Raw genomic sequence first — 19,823 nt, forward strand, 5'->3', positions numbered from 1 at the left:
ACTTTAGGGCTTCCCAAATCTTTTAGGCCTGATGAAGAGTCCTAGAGAAAAGTCTGTGTGTTTTGACAGGCCTGTCAAACACACAAGCCTGCTTCGTGGTATAGGTAGTCTAAATCTGTGTTGTGTGCACGTGGAGGGGGGCCCTTTCATAGTTCTTGCGGGGCCTCCCGAAAAGAGAACACTTTGCCCTTTTAGATGCACTTCTCTCCTTTTTTTGGCAAGGTTGTTCTCCCTCTCTGTGCATCTTACCGATAAAACGCTCATTCCTATGCTTGCGGTGAGAATTTCCCCAGCCAAAGACGCTACCTGGTTTGATCTTTGCGCAGGGCAAGGAACAGCCGCCAGGTAGGGCTGGCTCAGTCCAAAGGCGCATTCTGCAGGGGGGGGGGATGCCCGTCCCCTGTGGAAGTGCAAGAGGGACGGCCCGAGCAGACAGCCCTCAGACAGCCGCCGCCTGCTCGCCGAAGCACCCCCGCCCCCTTCGCCGGGCTCCGCTTCTATTATGCAGGCGCCTTCGGGGGGAGGCTGCAGTTGCGCGGGGCACTCGCTAGGGGTCCCTGCAGAGGCCGGCCAGCCGCTGTTGCCGCCGCTGGTCTGGGTGGGCTGGGCTATCAGCTGACTCGCCTTCTCCTCCCCGGAGCTCGGCTGGTGCCGCCGCCGCCGCCGCCTGCAGCTCAGTTGCATTCCCCAGCAGCAGCGCAGAGGCGGGGACGCTTCGCCAAGCAGCCGGGCGGATTATTACAGGCGGACTCTGGAGCCCTCGCTGCCGGCCGAGCGCGATGCTACCGCATTTAGCTTGCCCGCTGTTGGTGCTGGTGGCCTCCTGGACGGCCGCGGCTTTAGAGGTAAGCGAGAGAGTCCCGATCGCTACCCCGAGAGGGTCTTTGTTCGCCGAGCTGCCCGGGGGTGGACGCTCGGCCATCCGCGGCAGCTGGGGCACGGGGATGGAAAGGGGCCTGCGCTGGCAGCCCTGGAGTGTGGGGCGTCTCGCTCGGGTCCGCGCCTCGTCGGAAACCGACGCTCTGCCCGAACAATGGGACCTTTCTGGAGGGGTGGGCGGATGGATGGGGTGGGACGAGCGTCCGACTTCGGGCTGCTTGCGGAGCCTGCATCCTGCGCTCCTGTCGCGGGGGCGCCTTGGAGGCGGGCGAGCTCCGGCTTTGCGGGGTCGGGGCGGGGATGAGAAGCTTTCCTAGGTTGCCTTTCGGAAGCGGACAGGCTCCGGCGTGGGAGGGAGGGAGCGAGGGAGCGGGGGCGAGCGGCCGATGCCGCCCTTTCCTTCCTTCTCCCAGCCATCCATCCTTCCTGCCTTGAGGTGCGCCAACTTGGCGCGATCAGCGCGGTCTGTGTTTAGCTGTTGCGGGCGACGTACGTCTCCGCCTCCGGGCGGCTTTTGTTGCCTGGTCGGTGTTGTCCGCGGCGGGAGCGATCTGGGGGTGGAAGCCGAGGGGCGGCGGGGAGACCCACCGGAGGGGCTGGGACAGGAGCAGAGAGGCCCGATCCTGCCGTCGCGAAGGGCGTGCATGTTGCTTCGCCCGGGTCCTCCTCCGCACTCCGGTGCGGAAAACAAGCAAGGAGGCGCTCGCCGGCGGATCGCCCGCCCAGCGATCCCCCTAACCGGCTAGGAGGAGGAGGGAGGGGAGTAAGTTCTTGGATCAGGTGCCTCTGGCTCCGGTCACTTGAACCGTGGAGCTCCGTGCGCTGCGGCTCCTGCGGAACCATCCCCCTCCCGCCCCGTCGAGCCCCCTCTGCTTTCTTGAAAGGAAAGCTGGAGCTTGCATCTCCCATCCCCCAAAGGGAGCTGTCTGCTCGACCCTCACAGGCGTCGGTTTCTTGGAGGGCGAGAAAGAGGCTCTGCTGTGTTGGGCGGGGGCGGTCTCTGCTTCCCTCCCTCATGAGATCGTCTTGCCCATGCGAGGCTGGCTTGCATACTTTGCTTGTGTGGAGTGCGGAGAGGAGGAACAGCGCAGGAGGACTAGCAATACAATAGGTAGTCTCTAGAGTGGGGTGGAGGAACGTCCTCTCACCCACAGACATCTTGCAGGCGGGGATCTCCTCCTCCTCTGGGTGTATCGGTTGCCCCGCGTACGAAGGGGCTTTCCTTTAGACTGGGTGCTTAGGGGCCAGATGGACGGCCATGGGATTGGACTGAAGATTCAGAGCGAGAAGATGGCGCCTCTGCAGTGCAGCAAGGCAACGCCGTAATGAAAGCTGCAGCCCGGAGAAAGCCTCCCACCGCTAGGTGTTTTAAACAACTCTCCGTTCCATTCATGGAACTCGCCATCAGGCAGCGACTGCCGTGTAGGCAACCAATGCCCGTGCACAGGGAAGAGGTGGAAGGACCAGGCTGAGCGGTGGGCGCCAGAGACCCTCCTCGGCTTCCTTTCCATCAGCTGGGTGCTTTGAAGATGCTTTCCTTTTGCTCCGGCTGCGTCTGCCTGATTTCAGGGAGAATGTGTTTGTGTTCAAACATCAGCATCCCGAAGGCAACAGTGGGGCTCTGCCACACAGGACTGGGGGTTTGTCCCAGCATCCGGCCATTCCTGTTTATTAAGAGGGGCTGGGGAATGGCAGAAGAGCTCGAAATGTGCCACACCTCCTTGACGGACTCTACGAGAGTTGAAAGGAATAGAAGGCAATTTATCACTCATTAACAAGTGAATCTGCAGATGTGCCTGTGTGGAAGGAGGCGGGTGGAACACTTCTGATCAAGCAGGACCTGGAAAAACACAGTGGCTTTTTTTTTGCAGGGAGAGAGGTGTTCTTTTTGGTCTTTGCTTTGCCAACCTTGATTTCAAGTTGAGCACTTCTCTGTTTAGTGCAATTATTCCAACGCAAGGAACATCGGTTCAGGATTGCAGCCTTAGGCTGTGATCACCTTATATGCTTGAGAGTAATTCTGAGAGAAGTAAATGACTTCGTTTATCATTGCCATGGATAGGATAGAGCTGCACAAAGACTGCTAGTATGATGTGGGTGGGAAAACTAGACAAAATGAAGTCTGCGAAAAAAGCAACTCAGAAAAAATCCAATGATCGCCTTTTTTAGTAGTGGAATTGTAGCCCCTTGTGTCATGTTTAAGCTAGAAATATCTTCTGTCATCTTCTGAAACTCATTGTAAGCCAGGATAATTTGTGTGTAATTGCCAGTAGTGGAATCCTTTGACATGACAACCTGAGCCATTGTTGAAAATGATTTGCCCAAACCTGCCCAGTGAGTCCTCACTGAGTCAGATCTAATTTCTTCCTCTAATTTAATTCTTATGCTTGTACCCTGCTTTTCCTCCATTGAGGTCACAGTGGAATGCTTATTCTCCCCCTGCCCGCCCACCCCCCCCTCTCTCTCACACACACACAGGAATGAAAGAGGCAGTTATTTGGGGAACACTTTCCAGGGTCAGGGTTGCACTGACTATACAGATGAAAACTGTGAGGGCTGGGAAGTGGGGAAGGCGGAAATGGAATTGGCAGGGGGAGGGGGGAGTATCTCAAGGCCACCGGCCCCAGGTATTCAGGCAGGGCATGGGTACAAACAAGGTTTGGCAGTGAAGGGAGGGGACAAGGAGAAGAGGAAGACAAGCCCAGTCCAGTCCCTGCCCCCATGATGTGGAGCCAGGCTAGGAGGCTAGAAGGGCTACGCAGCAGGGAGCCAGGGGACACACCCAGAAGCGTGGGGCCCAGGGTTACTGAAAAGAGGGTTCTCAGAAGGAGTTTCTAGATGCGGTTCTTCAAATCATTTTGTTCATGCACAGAGACTCACCTTCTTGTGGCTATAGTTTGTTAGCTGTAAATGGGAAACAAGGAGCATTTTTGCAAAAGACTGTCTGTTGTTTGAAACAGATAAGGACACTCCCAGCTGCTGGCACTCTCTCACAGCAGTCCTATAAAATAGGTTAGGGCGAGAGGATGACTATCCCAGGATTAGCCCTGGAGCTTCATGACTGAGTGGGGATTTGGACCTGAGTTACCCAGTCCAAGTCCAACACTTTAAGGGAAGGGGCAGTAACTCAGTGCTAGAACACATGCTTTGCAGTGGAAGGTTCCAGATTCATTGGCTAGTTTTTCCAGGCTGGGCTAGAAAAATTTCTGCCTGAAACCTTAGACAGCTGCTGCTGTCATTGTTGACAATCGTGACCTAGATGAAGCAAGGGTGTGACTCCATAGAAAGCAGATTCCTAACCATTATAGTGCCACATGGCTTGTAAATCAGATATCATTTTACCATTACAATTTTTGCCATTTTTGTAATATGTTTTGAGTATTCAAAGTATTAGGTTTTACAGCTGCTATATAACATAGACCTCTATTATCATATTGCAACTGGGTAGTAGACACGGGCTGAAAACAAAACGTTTGACTTAACATACATGTTTAAAACAAAAAATCTCCACAGCTCTCCATGCTAGCTGGGACATGCTGTGAGTTGTAGAAAACTTTTCTGTCTAAACATGCATAGGATTGTGCTCTAAATCACTTTGAGGAAGGTAATTTTAAGAGCTCAAGATAAGCACTTCCCTGACACAAGTTACCTTCCCCCTTCCACACTGTGATACATGATCCAAATCTCTTTCTTGTGCACCTTATTAAAAATAAGAGCATCTGTGATGGGAATAATTTTTGTAAAGTCAATGAGCTTTTGCATAACCATCGCTGCATGTATGCTCCAGTGCATGCTGGGTAATGCTGGAGTTATAGGACTTTTTTCTGTTTAAACATATGTTGGATGGCACTCCTTAGATGCTTTGCATTATGTCTTATTTGGTCTATACCAGCCTTTCCCACCAACATGGTGCTTTCCAGATGTTTTCGGCCATAACCCCCACCAACACTTGGGCATATTGGCTGGAGTTGATGTAAGTTCTAGTCCTAAACATCAAGAAAGCTGATCTTGAATGTGAGAATGAGCTGGATGGATGAGACTGAAGGCTCAGCTGGTCCAGCATGTTTGTTTGTTTTTTGCAGAAGCCAAATAAATGTATCAGGAAAGCAGCCTACCAAGCCAATAGCTCTACTCTGCTCTTACTTCCCGGCTACTGGTGTTCTCAAGCACCTGGCATCAGGGCATAGGAAATCCTGTATAGTCGTCATCGCTGGTGTTAAAGCTGTGGTCCTTCTTCCATGAACTTGCCCCTTTCCCTTGAGCATTTCAAATAATCCAGGTGTGGGGAATCTGTGGCTATCGAAATAGTGTTGGGTTCCAGTGTCTATCATTCCCTGACCATTGCAAGTGGCTATGGCTGATGGGAGTTGGAGTGCACCAACACGGGGTTCCTACACCAGTAATTATATCCACAGAAGTTACTAGTTTGTTAAAAAAAAGTTTTACTAGCCTGCTGTCCATTCATACTTATGTTATTTTCCTGGCCTCCCAAGGGAAAATGAGCTAACTCGCATATCATGGACCTGCCAGGCTGCCTAGGTTTCAGTTCAGACTTGTCCCAGCTGAGCAGCTGTTTACAAGCTTACCTCATAAGTGTAGGAGCTGATCTCTGATATTAAAAATCTGGGCTAGGCTTTAAATCACAATGTGCCCTGGTTAAAACTAACACAGAATAATATTGTTATCTCATTTTGTCATAAGAATTCAAACAAAGAAAACATAACTCTCTCTAATCATTTTCCTGTGCTAACAGATCAAGCTGCTGAGGAATGTGAGGGAAGGTTTATGGAAAGCCAGAGGCTTGCAAAACTGCAAATAGAAAATAAGTATCTCAAAGTGGTAGCCCTTCCAAAACAGACCACTGAAGGCTGAACTAGCTCAGTAGTTACTGGGAAACAAAGTATGTCATTTGTCTTCCAAAAAAGGAAAATGGAAAATGAATTGGGAAAGTGAATTGGCTTATTTAATTCCCTAAGAACTTATAGAATTACCCTTCTTTCTGGACGGGTGATAGGAGTTGTCCAGCCCATCTGGAGGGCATCAGGCTGAGAAGCTTGGCTTATTGTATCGTGGAGAAAAATACAACTGACTTCTGGCATCCTAGGAAGGAATATTTTGTTTAAGAGATGGATATACATGGCAACATATCTGTAGCTTCTACATGCTTAAACAGTAGTTTTATGAAACAAAACCACCCTACTGTATTGACATAATTTGACCTTATTCTGAATAATAAGATATCCGTTAGGTTTATGTTGTAATGACGAAATAATGTCCATAGTTGCAAAGCCGTCTGTGACAGGCTTGAATAGATTCTCTATTCTGCTTACCTCCCCTGCCCCTCTGCTCCATGTCCGCTGCTACAAATTGTCAGATTTTATTGTTAACACAATTAGGCATAATTAAATTGTCTTTGTGAACCTCTTGATGAGCCAGCTCATTTTATGAAGCAAAATTATGAAGTGAAGATTTTAATTACAGCTTTAGCTGAAGATTTATGATTTCTGTTGAATGCTGAAATTATTCCATGGCCAATGTTTATGTAGGAAGTTGCAACTTTTGAGTGAAATCTGTTGGAAAATAGAGATGTGTTTGTTTACTGTCCTAACCTGAACTATCTTTTTGGAGCACACACTTTAATAATAAAGAATTCAGTAAAAAAAACTGCCTGGCTGTCCCCAGGCACTACCTTTCAACTGAAATAAATTCTATATTTTCTGTACAAGGGGTCCTTTGCCCAGGGGCCCCATGTGATTGGGAAAGTCTGATGAGGGGATGCTTATTTATTTATTTGTAGTATTTCTATCACTTTACTGCAGCCTGATACAGTTGCATTAAAACAACATAAAAGCACATGTGATTGAGGAAAGCCAGCATAAATAAGTAGAGATTCAGAGATTTGCTGAAAATCTGCAGTGCTGGGAACTGCTGAAGTCTCAGTGGCAATGGATCCTATAGTTTGGGGCTGCTGCAGAAACGGCCCTTTCCTGTGTATTTGTCCTCTTAACTGCCCTTAGTGGTGGGCAAATGAAAAGCTCTTCTGTTGTGGTTCTTAGAGCAGGCAAGTTGACATAGGGGAGGGTATTAAATGCTCTTGCCATTCTTACTTAAGGGCTGACTGGGTACCATGCATTAGGAAGAAATGTTAAAGGGGCAAGATAGCTTGATAAAAGTCACAAAGAAAGGAACACCATTAATATCCCACTTACATTTGCTAAACAAAAGAAGCTATATAAATGGTTTGATATAACTGTTAAAACATGTTGATTTTCAACCAAGAACATATGTACTAACTAGATGAGAAAATGTTATTATATATTCAATTTCTTGACACCATTTTATAAAAAATATGCATTGTACTTTATTTGTTTAGTGTATCATGTTTAAAGTTACTCTTTCCCAATGATTTGTGTCAGGCAGCACTTGAATAGAAAGCAAATGTTAGCTATACACATGAAGTGCATTGATACTGTGCTGTTTTGTAGCAATAATCATAGTAGCACTTTTCTGTTAGAGAAGACTGGCAAGCAAGCCCACATTATTATTCTATTGATCAACCTACTTGTCCAGATATCTGTGTGGGTCATTTATGGCACATAGATAACCTTAAAGCAAAATGTAATGACTGGTTCTAGTGAGCATACTAAGCTGAGGCGTAGATTACAAAAAATGAGCTACAGTCCATGTTGGATAGCTAGGCACCACCTCTCCTCTTTTCCAGGTGAGATAAGAGGAGAGAGGCTGCTTCTGCTTTCACTTAACAGAAAGCCACAGTTTCTGTATAATGTATAAATCAAGAGAACTGTAGCTTGTGCTAACTCTTATTGATTAAGATAAACCTGGATTAAGCCTTGATTTGATGTCCTGGCTTGTTCACCTGGAGCTGAGTGGGGATTTGAACCTGGATCTCCCTGGTATGAGCCCGACATTGTTCACTAAACTAAACACTGGTGTACTTCAGATTTGCAAGGTTTACTTTGTCAGTTTACTGGGACCATCAACCAATTTCAGGGGGTGGCAGCAATAACCAGCTTCATCCAGTGAGCCATATCTTACAAAGAACTTACATGGAAGTACGAATCTAACATTGAGATACCATAGATCAAGTATTCAAACAACTTTACTTTGGGGGTGGGGAAAACCTTTATCTTGTGTTATTTTGTGTTTGTTTTCACTATTTTTACCAGTAAAACTGACAAAAATCTATTGAGGGTGAGAAATCATTACTGATCTCCTGCAAATCTAGCAAGCTGCCTGTAGATTAGTCATTACTAATCTGGCATATTAGGAGATGCCTACAGCACATCACACTGGCTCATAGTTTGAGAGATTTTATATAGCATGAATTGGGAATTCATTGAACAGTATTCTTTAGAGCAGGAATATGTCAAGTTCAGCTTGTTCAGGCGACTTTTAAAATTTTCTTTTTTAAAGCTAGACTTCCATGGCCCATTAATATATGCTACAGTTACAAAGCAAACATGAACCACGTCAACTCTTAACATAGTAGGTCTTAAATGTAATGAATGAGACTGATTTATTATTTATTAATGTAAACACTTCACTGGATCAGACCAACGTACCCTTATCCTATCTTTTTTTGAAGCAATTCCAGCAACTAGCCGTTGCTTGGTGAACTAACAAGATTTAGACATTGGTTTATTGGTGGATTGCAGTGTAACAATGTTCATATATTGCTAAAAATGCCGCTTCCTTGCAGATTATATCCAGAGCTGCCCATCCCCACTTTAAAAGAAGAGACTGTTTACTAAACAAATAAAATTATAGGAATGACTGTTAACTGACTTAACTCCTTGTTTTCCCTTGTATTCTCCAGCGAGCAGTCACATTCACACTGCTTCCATCCCCTAACTGGCCCTGTCCACACAGTTTCCTACTGCAAGATATTGAGCTCCTGAAGGCCATATTTCAGAAAAGCTCTCTGGAGGACAGGGAAGGGGGTGAGTCTGGGTAGTGGACAAAAGTGAAGAGCTGGGACCTAATGCAAAAACGCCACAGCCAAAATGCCAGCATCATTTTAGCATAAAGCTCTTACTGCTAGTAAATAATCTTTAGGAGAGACATTTCATTCTTTTAGATTGTGGGATGGGATGGGAGTCCTATGCAAAAGCTGGGAAGCTGCCAAAACTATTGTGGGCTCATTAGAAGCCTCAGGTTGTCCATTGCTGGAAACCATGCCAGTCTCGATGGAGCTCTTCATCTGATTCAGCAGAGCTGCTCTTACATTCTTACACTTCATTTAGGGAAAAAAATGAATGGGAAATGGCTCTCACAGTTTCTATATTAATTCTTTATTTTCTTAGCTTTATTTCAGTGACTGTTAACTATGCTCTGGGCAACAGCTTGCATGGATTCTGCCTAGAGAGACATTTCTATGTTCAACAAGTGTTAGTGTGGTTTAAAACGAATATATAACATAGTGTTTGACAGAGTAAATTAAGGGAGTGAATATTTTAATTTGGAATTCTAAAGTAAAGCCTTCAATCATTTTGATCCAGAATGTCATACCTGGCAGTATTGTAAAATACAAAGTATTAACTTTGGATCACAAACATTGTAGAACTTGCAGAAGAAACAGAAAACCAGTAAAATACTCCCAAGGTAAGGCTTACTACAGTATTTTTTTAAACAGCATTTATGCCTAAGCTTAATGACTTTTCAGTTATTTAGATGCCTAGTGGGGCCAGTTTACTATTTAAATCTATTTAATAAGTCCTTTTAATTGTTAAGCTGGCTGCCACTTCCATTTGTACAAATAATTTTGTATTGTCTGTGTTAGATGGGTTATTACAAATTCTGTATTTAATTGTTTTCCAAATCAGTTTTGTTTTTCAAACTTGTTTATTAGATTCTTCTGCTAGATGTGTCCTGTCCCATATTTTCATACCACTGGTTGGCTGATTGTTTGGTTGATTAAACAGTAGTATAGTTACTCCAGTGCAGAAGACACAATGTACAGATATTCCAGTGTAGAATACACGGATGACATAAAGAACCTTAACTTAAGCAAGTCTGTTCAGTTTGACAATAGTTTAATTTCTGCTTTTGTGTTTTGCCATCATTATACAAGTCTTGAAGTTTCAAAAGCATAGCTGCAGCAATTCCTGTGATGTTTGGTTGGCTTATGGCGCAAGTGCTCTTTGCAACTGTCCATTGGAATGGTTCAGTGCTTACTACGAATAGCAGTTCTGAAAGTCTGGCAACATGATTACAGGATATGTCGTCTTTTAAACCAGTATAGTTTTAGTTCATGTGACATGTGAAGACGTATTCTGAAGTATGCATTGCCAGTATGTGCTCTGTGAGTGTGTGTGTGTGTGTGTGTGTGTGTGTGTGTGAGAGAGAGAGAGAGAGAGAGAGAAAGAAAGAGATGGTGCATGCATGATACAGCTGGCAACTTTATGAGAGATTTATCATGAAATTTTAAAAAATCAGAATATGTACCAGTTCACACTCGAGATTCTAGAAAAGCTTGGTTTTTTCATGAGCAACCATGTGCTGATGCCCTTAGCCTATTTGTCTTTCCTTTGCTCTTCCCTGATACTGTGACTGCTAAACTAACCAGATAACTGAAAGTTTAATATGTTATCAGGGATTCTTGTTGCTGGCTTGAAAAAGAAGTGCCAAGTCAGGATCCCTGGTACAAGCAGCACACCAAGTTTCCATTTGTCTGGTTAGCGTAATGGTTGTGTTAGCAAGGAGATGCAAAATAGGAATGAATGAGCTGCCTGCGTACATGGCTCATTCATAATAAGACTGGATTCTCAAAAGACTTTACTGTGTGATCTTGTTTTTTCTCTCAGATCAGTCTCTGGAATGTAGTGCAGTTGTTCTTACCATTTTGCAGGCATGCTGAGGTTAGGTCCAGACAAGATATATGAAGATGTAGAGGTGTACAACTGCCTTTAAATTCAGTAATTTTGTTCTAACCAATAGGAGATCCAAAGAGAAGATGTTTCATATTGAAATTTGAGTCTTTTTGTAAGAAACTGTGACATGCAAAGCACTTCTTGTCTGTCTGATCATTCTTTCTCTGTGTGTGTTTCTTCCCACCTCACTCCCAATCTAACCTTATTTACTCTATAATCACTAAACTCCCTTGTCACCTTACATGTTGGAGTTATCCTTAGGCCAATACTATTTTCAGCTCATCGGTACTCAGATGGTATCTGTAGTCTTGCAGTCTAAATTGTCTTGATGGAAAGATTTCAGAAGCTGCTGCACCTGCTGTCAAATCCATTATTTCTCATTAGCAGCTCCTACCTTCAACTCCAAGAAAATAATTCTGTATCAAATTGAATATCTGTTCTTAATTATTCTGTCTTCCAAACTCTTAGCCTCTTTAATGTTGATACACAGACAAGAAAGAGGGCTATGAAGGGTGAGGCATATGTATCTCTTGTTCAATTCCTAGCAAATGACTGATTAAAAGAGTAGTAGTAATGTTTAATAGTGGGGTTTAGCAGACAATGCCGAGAGAGCTGTGCAACTCAAAGGGATAGACTATTATAGTAAAATGGTTCCATTAGCCAAGAAAGGCCTTTCATTCCTTCACATGGAGAAAAAGTAATAAACTCCTAAGTGTTAAGCTATTTCCATAACCCACCCCATTGTCTAGGATACACACTTCATTCTCTAATCTGTTTTATCTTCACCTCTTCTTCAGTCAAAGCTGTTCAGCCAAAGCACAGCCTAACATAGCTAGAATGAGAATTGGGTCATTCTGCGTTCTCTGACATTAGTTTCTTGTACATCCCTAACTGTAACCCTAAGAGTTGGATAGATTTTGCTGTATGTTGTCCATACAGGTCCAATTCAGTATACTGTTCCTGAATGCCTAACCGTGGCTAAACAGTAGGGAGTATGCAGAGGTGTTATGCATACATCCTGCATGTGTCTCCTCCCCGCCCTCACTCACCCCATTTCTGTGGTTTACTTCAAGAACAGTCAGAATATGATGTCTAAACAGGACATTGTCACTAAATAGGATTGCTTTTCAAACCAGAACTAGTAGTTACAATTTTAGGTGGGCTAGCAAGCCTGGCTGCATGATAATCTAGTATTTATCATGATTTGCACACGCGGAGAGGCAAAGTCATGTTTGCAAATTGGCTCTCTTGGCCAGTAGATAAGAATGTGAACACATACACACACACCCCAGTGCAGCCCTGTCAGATAGCACCAGCCCAGTGCACTTGCATGAGATGCCAGAATAGAAACATAGAAACAGAGCGAGTCAGAAGGGGTCTCCCAGGCCATCTAGTCTGCCCTCTGGCACCAGCTGGCTCCGCTCACGTCATGCCCACCATGAGGACGTCCAGCCTGTCCTTGAACACCCGCACCAATGGTGCCTCAACCACCTCTTGTGGAAGCCCATTCCACACCCTCGGGGTCCTAACTGTCAGGAAGTGCTTCCTGGTATCCAAATGGAACCTTGGCTCCCTGAGCTTTGCTCCATTGGAGTGCATCCTGCCTTCCTCTGCAGGGGAGAACAGGTCCACCCATCTCCATGTGACATCCCCTTACATACCTGTATGTCGCCAACATATCATGTTGATGATATGAATCCCTGCCACCCATCACCATCCCAGCTGTATGTTCCTTCCTTCTGTCATTTCTGTGGTTTGCTGGCTTATGTTGACCAGGCTAAGGGACAGGACCAGATAAAGTTGCATTTGCACAGATTCAGACATGATGGTTGGATATTATGATTAACTTGCTTGTCTTCTCCTGATCGCTAAAGCAGCCCCTACCTAACTGGGCTCAAGCTGTATATGGCTGCTGGTTTGGGAATTCCAGGCAGCCAGTAGAGAACAATTGTTGGTATGTGGCTAGGAAGTGGATTCTGAGCTCCTCTGTTAGCACCTAAAATGACATTCTGCATCCAATGAATATAACACAATTGTTAAGAGGAAATTGGGCAGACTGTTTTCAAGCCTTGGTTTTACAATTTGTGAACTGCCATTTGAGTCTGCCTTAGAAAGGGTGGTAGTAGAAAGAACTAAATTTTATTCACCCTGTTTTGTTTTGTTTTGATAGAAATTAGGCAGTTGGCTAGAAAAAATGATTCCTCACTCCTGGGCTTTCCTACTATCTTGATCTTGCTTAACCTTTCTTGAGTATGTCAAGAGGCTTAGGATGCAATCCTAAGGTCCTAAGTCAGAAAAAGTTCCTACAACAGAAATTTGTCTAAACATGCATAGAATTATACTGCAAGAGGTTCTTGTGAAACATGAGTGAAGAGGCTGAACCAGGGCCCTTGGGAGTGGCTGTCCAAGTAGGAGGGCTGTTAGCTGTCACAAATCTATTCCTCTATGTTTACACACACATGCGCACACACACGCACATCCCCTTACAGGAGGGGTGTACAGTGTGCCGGAAGCACGTTTGGAATAAAACACAGGCGCAACCTGCAATTTACTCCCTTCTGATCTTACTTGCAGTATCAGTTTACAGTAGAGTATCTGGTGCACAGAGCCCTCTTGAATAGCACTAAGTGTCTGTGAGGGAACATTTCCAGATGCATCGCGTTCCAGACCTCTTATGCCATGGCATAATTTGGCACTGAGAGCACAGCTCAGTTGACAATGGCTTGTGAATGGAGCTGCTGAACTGGGGAAGGGGGGGAGGATTGCTCAGAATGCAGTGAATCAAACTTTTGATACAGTGTGAAAAGTGGTAACTTCAGGAGATCTCCTCTAACTTCTCATAAGTGCTTTCAATTACTCATAGGAATGGTTTGACCAGCCCTGGCATGCTGGTTCCCTTGAAAGTCAGTATCCATTCCTAGGCAACCTAATATTTCTGTATGATCACACCATCATTACAAAACTAGTGTTATGTTGCTTGCAGATTTTTGGAAATCTGCTATTGCTCAGGTTTGCTGTTGATTTTGTTAGTCCTATAATCACTTGTTAAATTAGTATTTTTTTTAACCAACAGTCTGAACATAATGCAATCAGTCTTTGTTATTGTAATCCATTCCACACTTTTGGCAACTCTGCCTTCCTGATGGAGGAGCCCATTATTGGCTGCAGGTCCAGTGCACTTTTTACCTCATAGATAAAAGGGAAAAACATAGGATTGAATAACACATCTAGTCTAAATTTGCAAGGCATGAAAGAAATTATTTAATACATTCTAGAAAATGCATTTTTAATAAAATGCTCTTATCTGGAAATAAAGCAGCTATTGCAAGTAGTAGGGAATACATAGCAAAACTTTCAGGTTGGTTCACACAGCTTGTTTCAGTTATTTAGTGATGCCTCAAGGTGCCATTCTAGTTGAAAGCTGAAGCCCAGAAAGAAAAGAAATCTCCTGCCGTTTCTGCACCTGCTCAGCCATAAGTGAGACATTTTCTATTTTGCTTTTTCAGGTCAAATGCAGAGTAGTCAAAGGCTGTGATTTTCCACTCTTCTATTCTCTCCCCCCATTCCCCCCCACCAACTTAAGAATAATTATCTTGATGGCAAATTACACTTCAGTCCTTGTATATACAATTACTGCTTTCCCAAACTTAATAACTGTTCTTGACTGGATTTCTCCTTCAGAAGAAGAATACTGTTTCTGCATTACAGATGGAACAACCAATGATTAGACAGTATTGTCTTGAAAAGGAAGAAAATGCCATTTGTATGTTAAAGCTAATTATGTTTATAGATTTTTAATGCATTCCTTATGTTACTGGATTCAAATTTGGGCATCCTTAGATGTGCTTTTCTTCTCAAAAACTGAAAGAAGCAGTGGAGAGACTCAGGCCATCTACCTACCTTTCCTGAATCCTACAAGTGTGTGTGTGTGTGTGTGTGAGGGAGGGAGGGAGAAAGACTGACAGACAGACAGAGAGAGGTAGATGTGTTGAAATAAAATTTCTCCTATGGAAGAATGAGGCTTGTTGGTCTGGATGTGAAGCTGCTTGTGGATTACTGATTTCAGATGGATTTAAATTCAGGTACCTTAGTCTGTGTCCAACCACATGTACTTACCTGCTTGGGTTATAAATGCTTTTAATAAGACTTCCCAATAAAAGTGCCACATCGCAGTCATTCCCTGGGGAATACAGGAGCAGGAGAAATGTTAGTATCCATTCAGGAAAGAGCCTGCTCATCTCCACATAGCTGAAGATTTGGTCCACACCAAATCTGTGCTGCACTTTTACTTGGGGTGTACCTTTCTCTTCTAGCTGGAGTGGAGAAGAAGTGGGCCTCCTGATGCTGCCCACAGCTTTTCTCTTCAGCTTGGGCTCATGGGACTTGCGTTATAACACTAAGGCAGTTATACTTCCAGGGCTACAAATCCAGGCACATTGTCGCAGTATAAGCTCAGAATGCATGAGATTTTTAAATTTAAATTTAGGAACATAGCAAGCAGTACAATATCATCTGGGCACTTGCATAGGTACCCTGATGTCCCACCATTACCTGTATGGTGACATTCAGCTTGTGGGTAACATTGTGAAAGGCTACCCAAGCGCACATTTAGCGTGTTCACAAGACATGTCTCTGCTATAAAGTGACCTTCAAGAAGACACCTTTCTGTGAGGAAAACAGTTGTGGGCAATGGTTTTCAGACTGCACTGTTCAAATCAATTTGACAACAGATGTATGAATTATACTGTACAGACTGTACTTTAGAAGCAAGTGTGATTAATACCTACAAAATTCACAGCCTTGCGGAATGACTTGGCAGGCATAAAAGGATGACTAAATATTGTGTTCCAGAGGATGAAAGCCTAGGACAGTGGCCGTGCTGTGGCAGCTGCGCCGATTGTCCATCTGTCTTGAGACAGCTGATGAGAGAGCAAGAGAGTGGGATTCACTTTTGTTTCTTGGTGATATTTCACTCTAATAGTAATGTGAAATATGATCTAAATATGTAGCATGCTGCCTGTAGAACAAAGGATAGGTACTTCTCTCAAAATGTAATAATTATGCCTAAAAACTCTGGAAAACAGTAGCGATTGATGAGACTGTGAAAGGAAGTCTTCAATTAAATCAGATTAATGATTACCCTTTATTTGTTCATATGTGGTTGTTTACACAGTAATACTCATATACTGTAAATTGCATTGCTTCCTTGTTATTTGCAGATTAAATACAGCCTAGCAACTGCACCCGCCCCTTTATTTATTTATTTATTTTACTGTGCTTCTTATTATTCTTGTTCTGTCCGGGCATGGTTGAAATGCTGTTCATGGGTGGAGAGAGGATGTTCAGTCCATCCTGGATGGGGTCGCATTCCCTTGAGGGACCAGGTTTATTGTTTAGGCATTCTTCTGGAGCCATCTTTGTCACTTAAAGCTTGGCAACATGGAGTGCCTTCAACCCTGTCTGCCTGCTGGCACAGCTATGCCCGTATCTGGACAGCAGTAGCCTGCTCTCAGTAATATATGCACTGGTAATCTCTAAATTAGATTACTGCATTGCCTGTGCTTGGGTCTGCCCTTGTGCAAAATGTAGCAGCTAGCCTAATAGCCAGTAGCAGAAGTTTTGAACACATACCGCCAAGTCTAATCCAGTTGCATTGGCTTCCTGTATGCTTCCAAGCTCAATTCAAGCTGCTGGTTTCAACCTATAAAGCTTTACATGGTTTGGGGCAACAATGCCTTATGGAACCACTCTTCCAGTTGTAGTCTACCCAGACACTATGCTCAGCATCTGAAGCTTTCTTTGGAGAGGCGCAGAGGGCAGTAACAAGGGCCAGAGCCTTCTTAGTGGCATCCCCTGACTATGGAAAGATCTTCCCACTGAGGCCCACATGGCACCAAATGTGTCATCCTTTTGTCCCCAGGTTAAGACAGCCCTCTGTGGAGAGACATCTGAAGACAAGGATATGTAATTGTTGATTCCTGTTCCCATTTGAACAGTATTAAATATTGTTTTCATTTTTAATGTGTAAGTCTTGTCTTTTGGAAAAGTTTTATGTTGGTTTTATTGTATTATGGCCCTGTCTCAGTAGGCAGTGTAAGCATCCCAGATGACTCTGGCTATTGGGCACTGCAGAGCTGAAGTAGTTCAGCTCAGACCAGAGTTGTCTGGTCTCTTCCCTGTCTGGAGGGAAGAGATGACCAGCCAATTGATTCCACTGAACTCACATGGTGTTTGGCTCTCTCTGCTTCAGTTACTGCCCCTGATGCATCATGTGCCTACCTTTGCAATGCCTGTGCCAAGAGATCCAGAGCAGGTGAAAATAGTCAGGTTCTGCCTCTTCTATGGGATTCATCCTGGGGTGTGATGAAAAGCATACTGTGTTTGGCCTAAGTGGTCCACCTGGGCTTGTTACAGTTCCAGGATGCCTCACTGCTTCTGGACTGAATGGTTCTCAGGCTGATGGGCCATGGGTTCACCGAGCTGTTAGGGGAAAGGATAGATCCAGCCTCCATTTACTAGGAGGAATAGGTGGGAACAGCGGGCATACTTCACAAAAGTGGTGTGGCCAGGTGTGTTAATCGAAGTACTGTTCCATTGCACAAACAAAATTTTGCACACTAGCTTATTTGAATGAATTATACAAGACTGACGGGTCGAAGTAATGCATATGCTGGGATCCAGGGATCCTTTCAGAAACTTTGAGATAGGTATGTGGAGGCAGGATCAATGATGACAACCCTGAACTTGACAGCTTTGCAGGCTCCTTTAAGGTGTCTGTGTAGAGTACACACAGCTGGGTCATGATGGGAAACAAGAAAGAATGTGCTGACAGGTAAGGTGGCAAAATCACATTGAAGTAGGGAGGAGAATACCAAGGGAGAACAGTGGCCATAGCAGCATAGTCTGTTGATAGGCAGAGTTTGGGAAGTGAGATCATGTGTAAGAAAAGCAGCATGGTTTTTGGCCAACCTTGCTGAGTAATTCAATGACACGTTTTCAGCAACCCACAATGAAATCACCCTGCTGGGTTCAGATAACACAACAATCCACTATGTGTTTTGATTACTCTAAAACATGCCATAGGCTCTCTGGGAGAGTGTTCAGGTGTGAAAACTGTGCTGGATTTAGACAGCACAACAAGCCACCATGACCAATCACCATTCTAGGTCATAAAGTTTAGCACTGCGCCCAACAGAGCTATTCAGTAGTGCAGATACGCTCTTGAATAAACAGTGAAATGAGAAACCAGTCAGTGGTAGTTTACAACACAAAAGAAAGCCACAGTGCAAGGTTCAAGATTTCTTTCCCTTCTCCTCCTATGGTGCAGGAACAAGAAAGGGATTTGAAGCCTTTGTGTTCATTTTAGATTAACCCCAACCCTGACAGAGTTACTGAAAGCAAATCAGCTTTATAAAACAAAGTTTGAAGCTGGCTTGTTTCTATTCATCATAGTTAAGGTTAACCAGGGTTTGTTATCTTTGGATCACATGGCAACCTACAGAGGCAAGAATTTCTGAAGTTCCCCTGCTTGGGAAAGAGGAAGTGTCCATGAAGTTGCAGGTCATTGTGGATCATTCTTGTTATGCCCTTTTCAGAAGAAATACATTTATGAAAGAAATACAATATTAAAGTCTGTCAGAGCATAATGTCTGAACTAGCCCACTGCCATGTCTTCTCAGGGACAGGGTTGGGCAAAACAGAGGTTAAAGGACTTTGTAGCACCTCACTAAACTATAATCCCAAGGGCATTCCAAGGACAAAACAAAATAATTGGAATGCCATAAAATTGTCCATATAATGCAACCCAAAATGGCTTAAGGCATTTTAGAGCTGTGCATTTCTATGACCATTAATAATGTGGGTTTTCTGGATGATGTTAAATTTTGGAAATATGTTTTCCAATAGTCATACATTGATTCGGATAGGATTTGCCGTAGTTATTTGACATAAATGAAAAGTACACGTTGTGAATAAATACATTGACATTTTCTAAAATACTTTCTTGAAAAATTGAATAGAAATATTTGATTAGGCCATATTAATAAAATACATTTGTTGTTGTTGTAAACCATTTGTACATGTTCTGTCAATGTATTACAAAAGTGAAACAGGAATGTAGCCACTAGTCTTGCCCTTCTAGTTCTGCATATCCAGTTGTTGTTTTATAACGTTCTCTTCATTTATAATTGTGGTACATGCATAGAACCAATCGTCACTTTCTGCTGAATCCTTAAAGAATGGACAGCAAGACCTGTAGACACCGTCAGGTTCCAGGGGGAATCTGACTGTAATCTGTTGTTACTCCACACATTGACTGAAGGTGTAGATAGAACTTTAGAAGAGTGGTGTAGCATCTGGGGAAAATAAATGAACCTTGAAATGACCCAGTTTGACCTGTACACATTCATTCATTAACAGTGTAATCTTATGCGTGTCTGGACAGAGGTCCTACTGAATTCAAAGGGGATTACTCCCATGTAAGTGGGTATAATTTTAGAAATAAAATGCTTCCTGTAGATGCATATAACAGTGGAATACTTTCCATGTAGTATCAACGATTGTCCTAGTTACATTTTTTATTATTTCAACATTGCCCTCCTTAAATTAGTCCAAAGCTAAGTAGACTACAGGACTGATGTAGTTATAAAGGCAGTGCCTAATGTTACATACTAAATAACTCTGATAATACAAAATAATAGAAGTAGTTGTGCCCTGCCTGTGGAACAGCCTCCCAAAAGCAGTTTTTCTGATGCCCCTGTAACAATCTTTTTGGTGACAGGTGAACACAACTTTATTTTCTAGGCTTTTTAATAATTGATTTTATCTGGATAATATTAACTAGCCTGTTTTTTAATTTAAATCAATTGCTCTCAGCTGAGTACTGTTTCATTTTATTATCTTCTGATTATTGTGCTTTAATTGCTTGTTTTTATTGTCATTGTCATGATTTGTTTTTATTTGACTTCAATCCACCTAGAGGGCCCTCAGGCCAATTGAGGGGGATGTAAGCTTTATCAATAAATAATGAATAAATACTCACAATGTTTTACATAC

At 43.6% G+C, this 19,823-nt stretch overlaps 1 protein-coding gene across 4 annotated transcripts in view; it reads left to right on the forward strand.

Moving 5' to 3' along the window:
* Window positions 1–685: 685 nt before the first annotated feature.
* Window positions 686–19,823, forward strand: part of LOC123029243 (amyloid beta precursor protein) — a 145,731-nt gene continuing 126,593 nt past the window's right edge. For 2 of the 4 annotated variants that reach the window (XM_044441927.1, XM_044441929.1), the window contains exon 1: window positions 686–845. In XM_044441927.1, the coding sequence (XP_044297862.1) occupies window positions 780–845 (66 nt within the window). In that variant the 5' untranslated portion in view covers window positions 686–779. The remainder of the gene's footprint in view (window positions 846–19,823) is intronic. The other 2 variants (XM_044441926.1, XM_044441928.1) reach the window with 1 other exon arrangement.

The sequence above is a fragment of the Varanus komodoensis genome, unplaced genomic scaffold (assembly GCF_004798865.1).
Source record: "Varanus komodoensis strain SLA01 unplaced genomic scaffold, ASM479886v1 scaffold4, whole genome shotgun sequence".
In the NCBI taxonomy this organism is placed as follows: domain Eukaryota; kingdom Metazoa; phylum Chordata; class Lepidosauria; order Squamata; family Varanidae; genus Varanus; species Varanus komodoensis.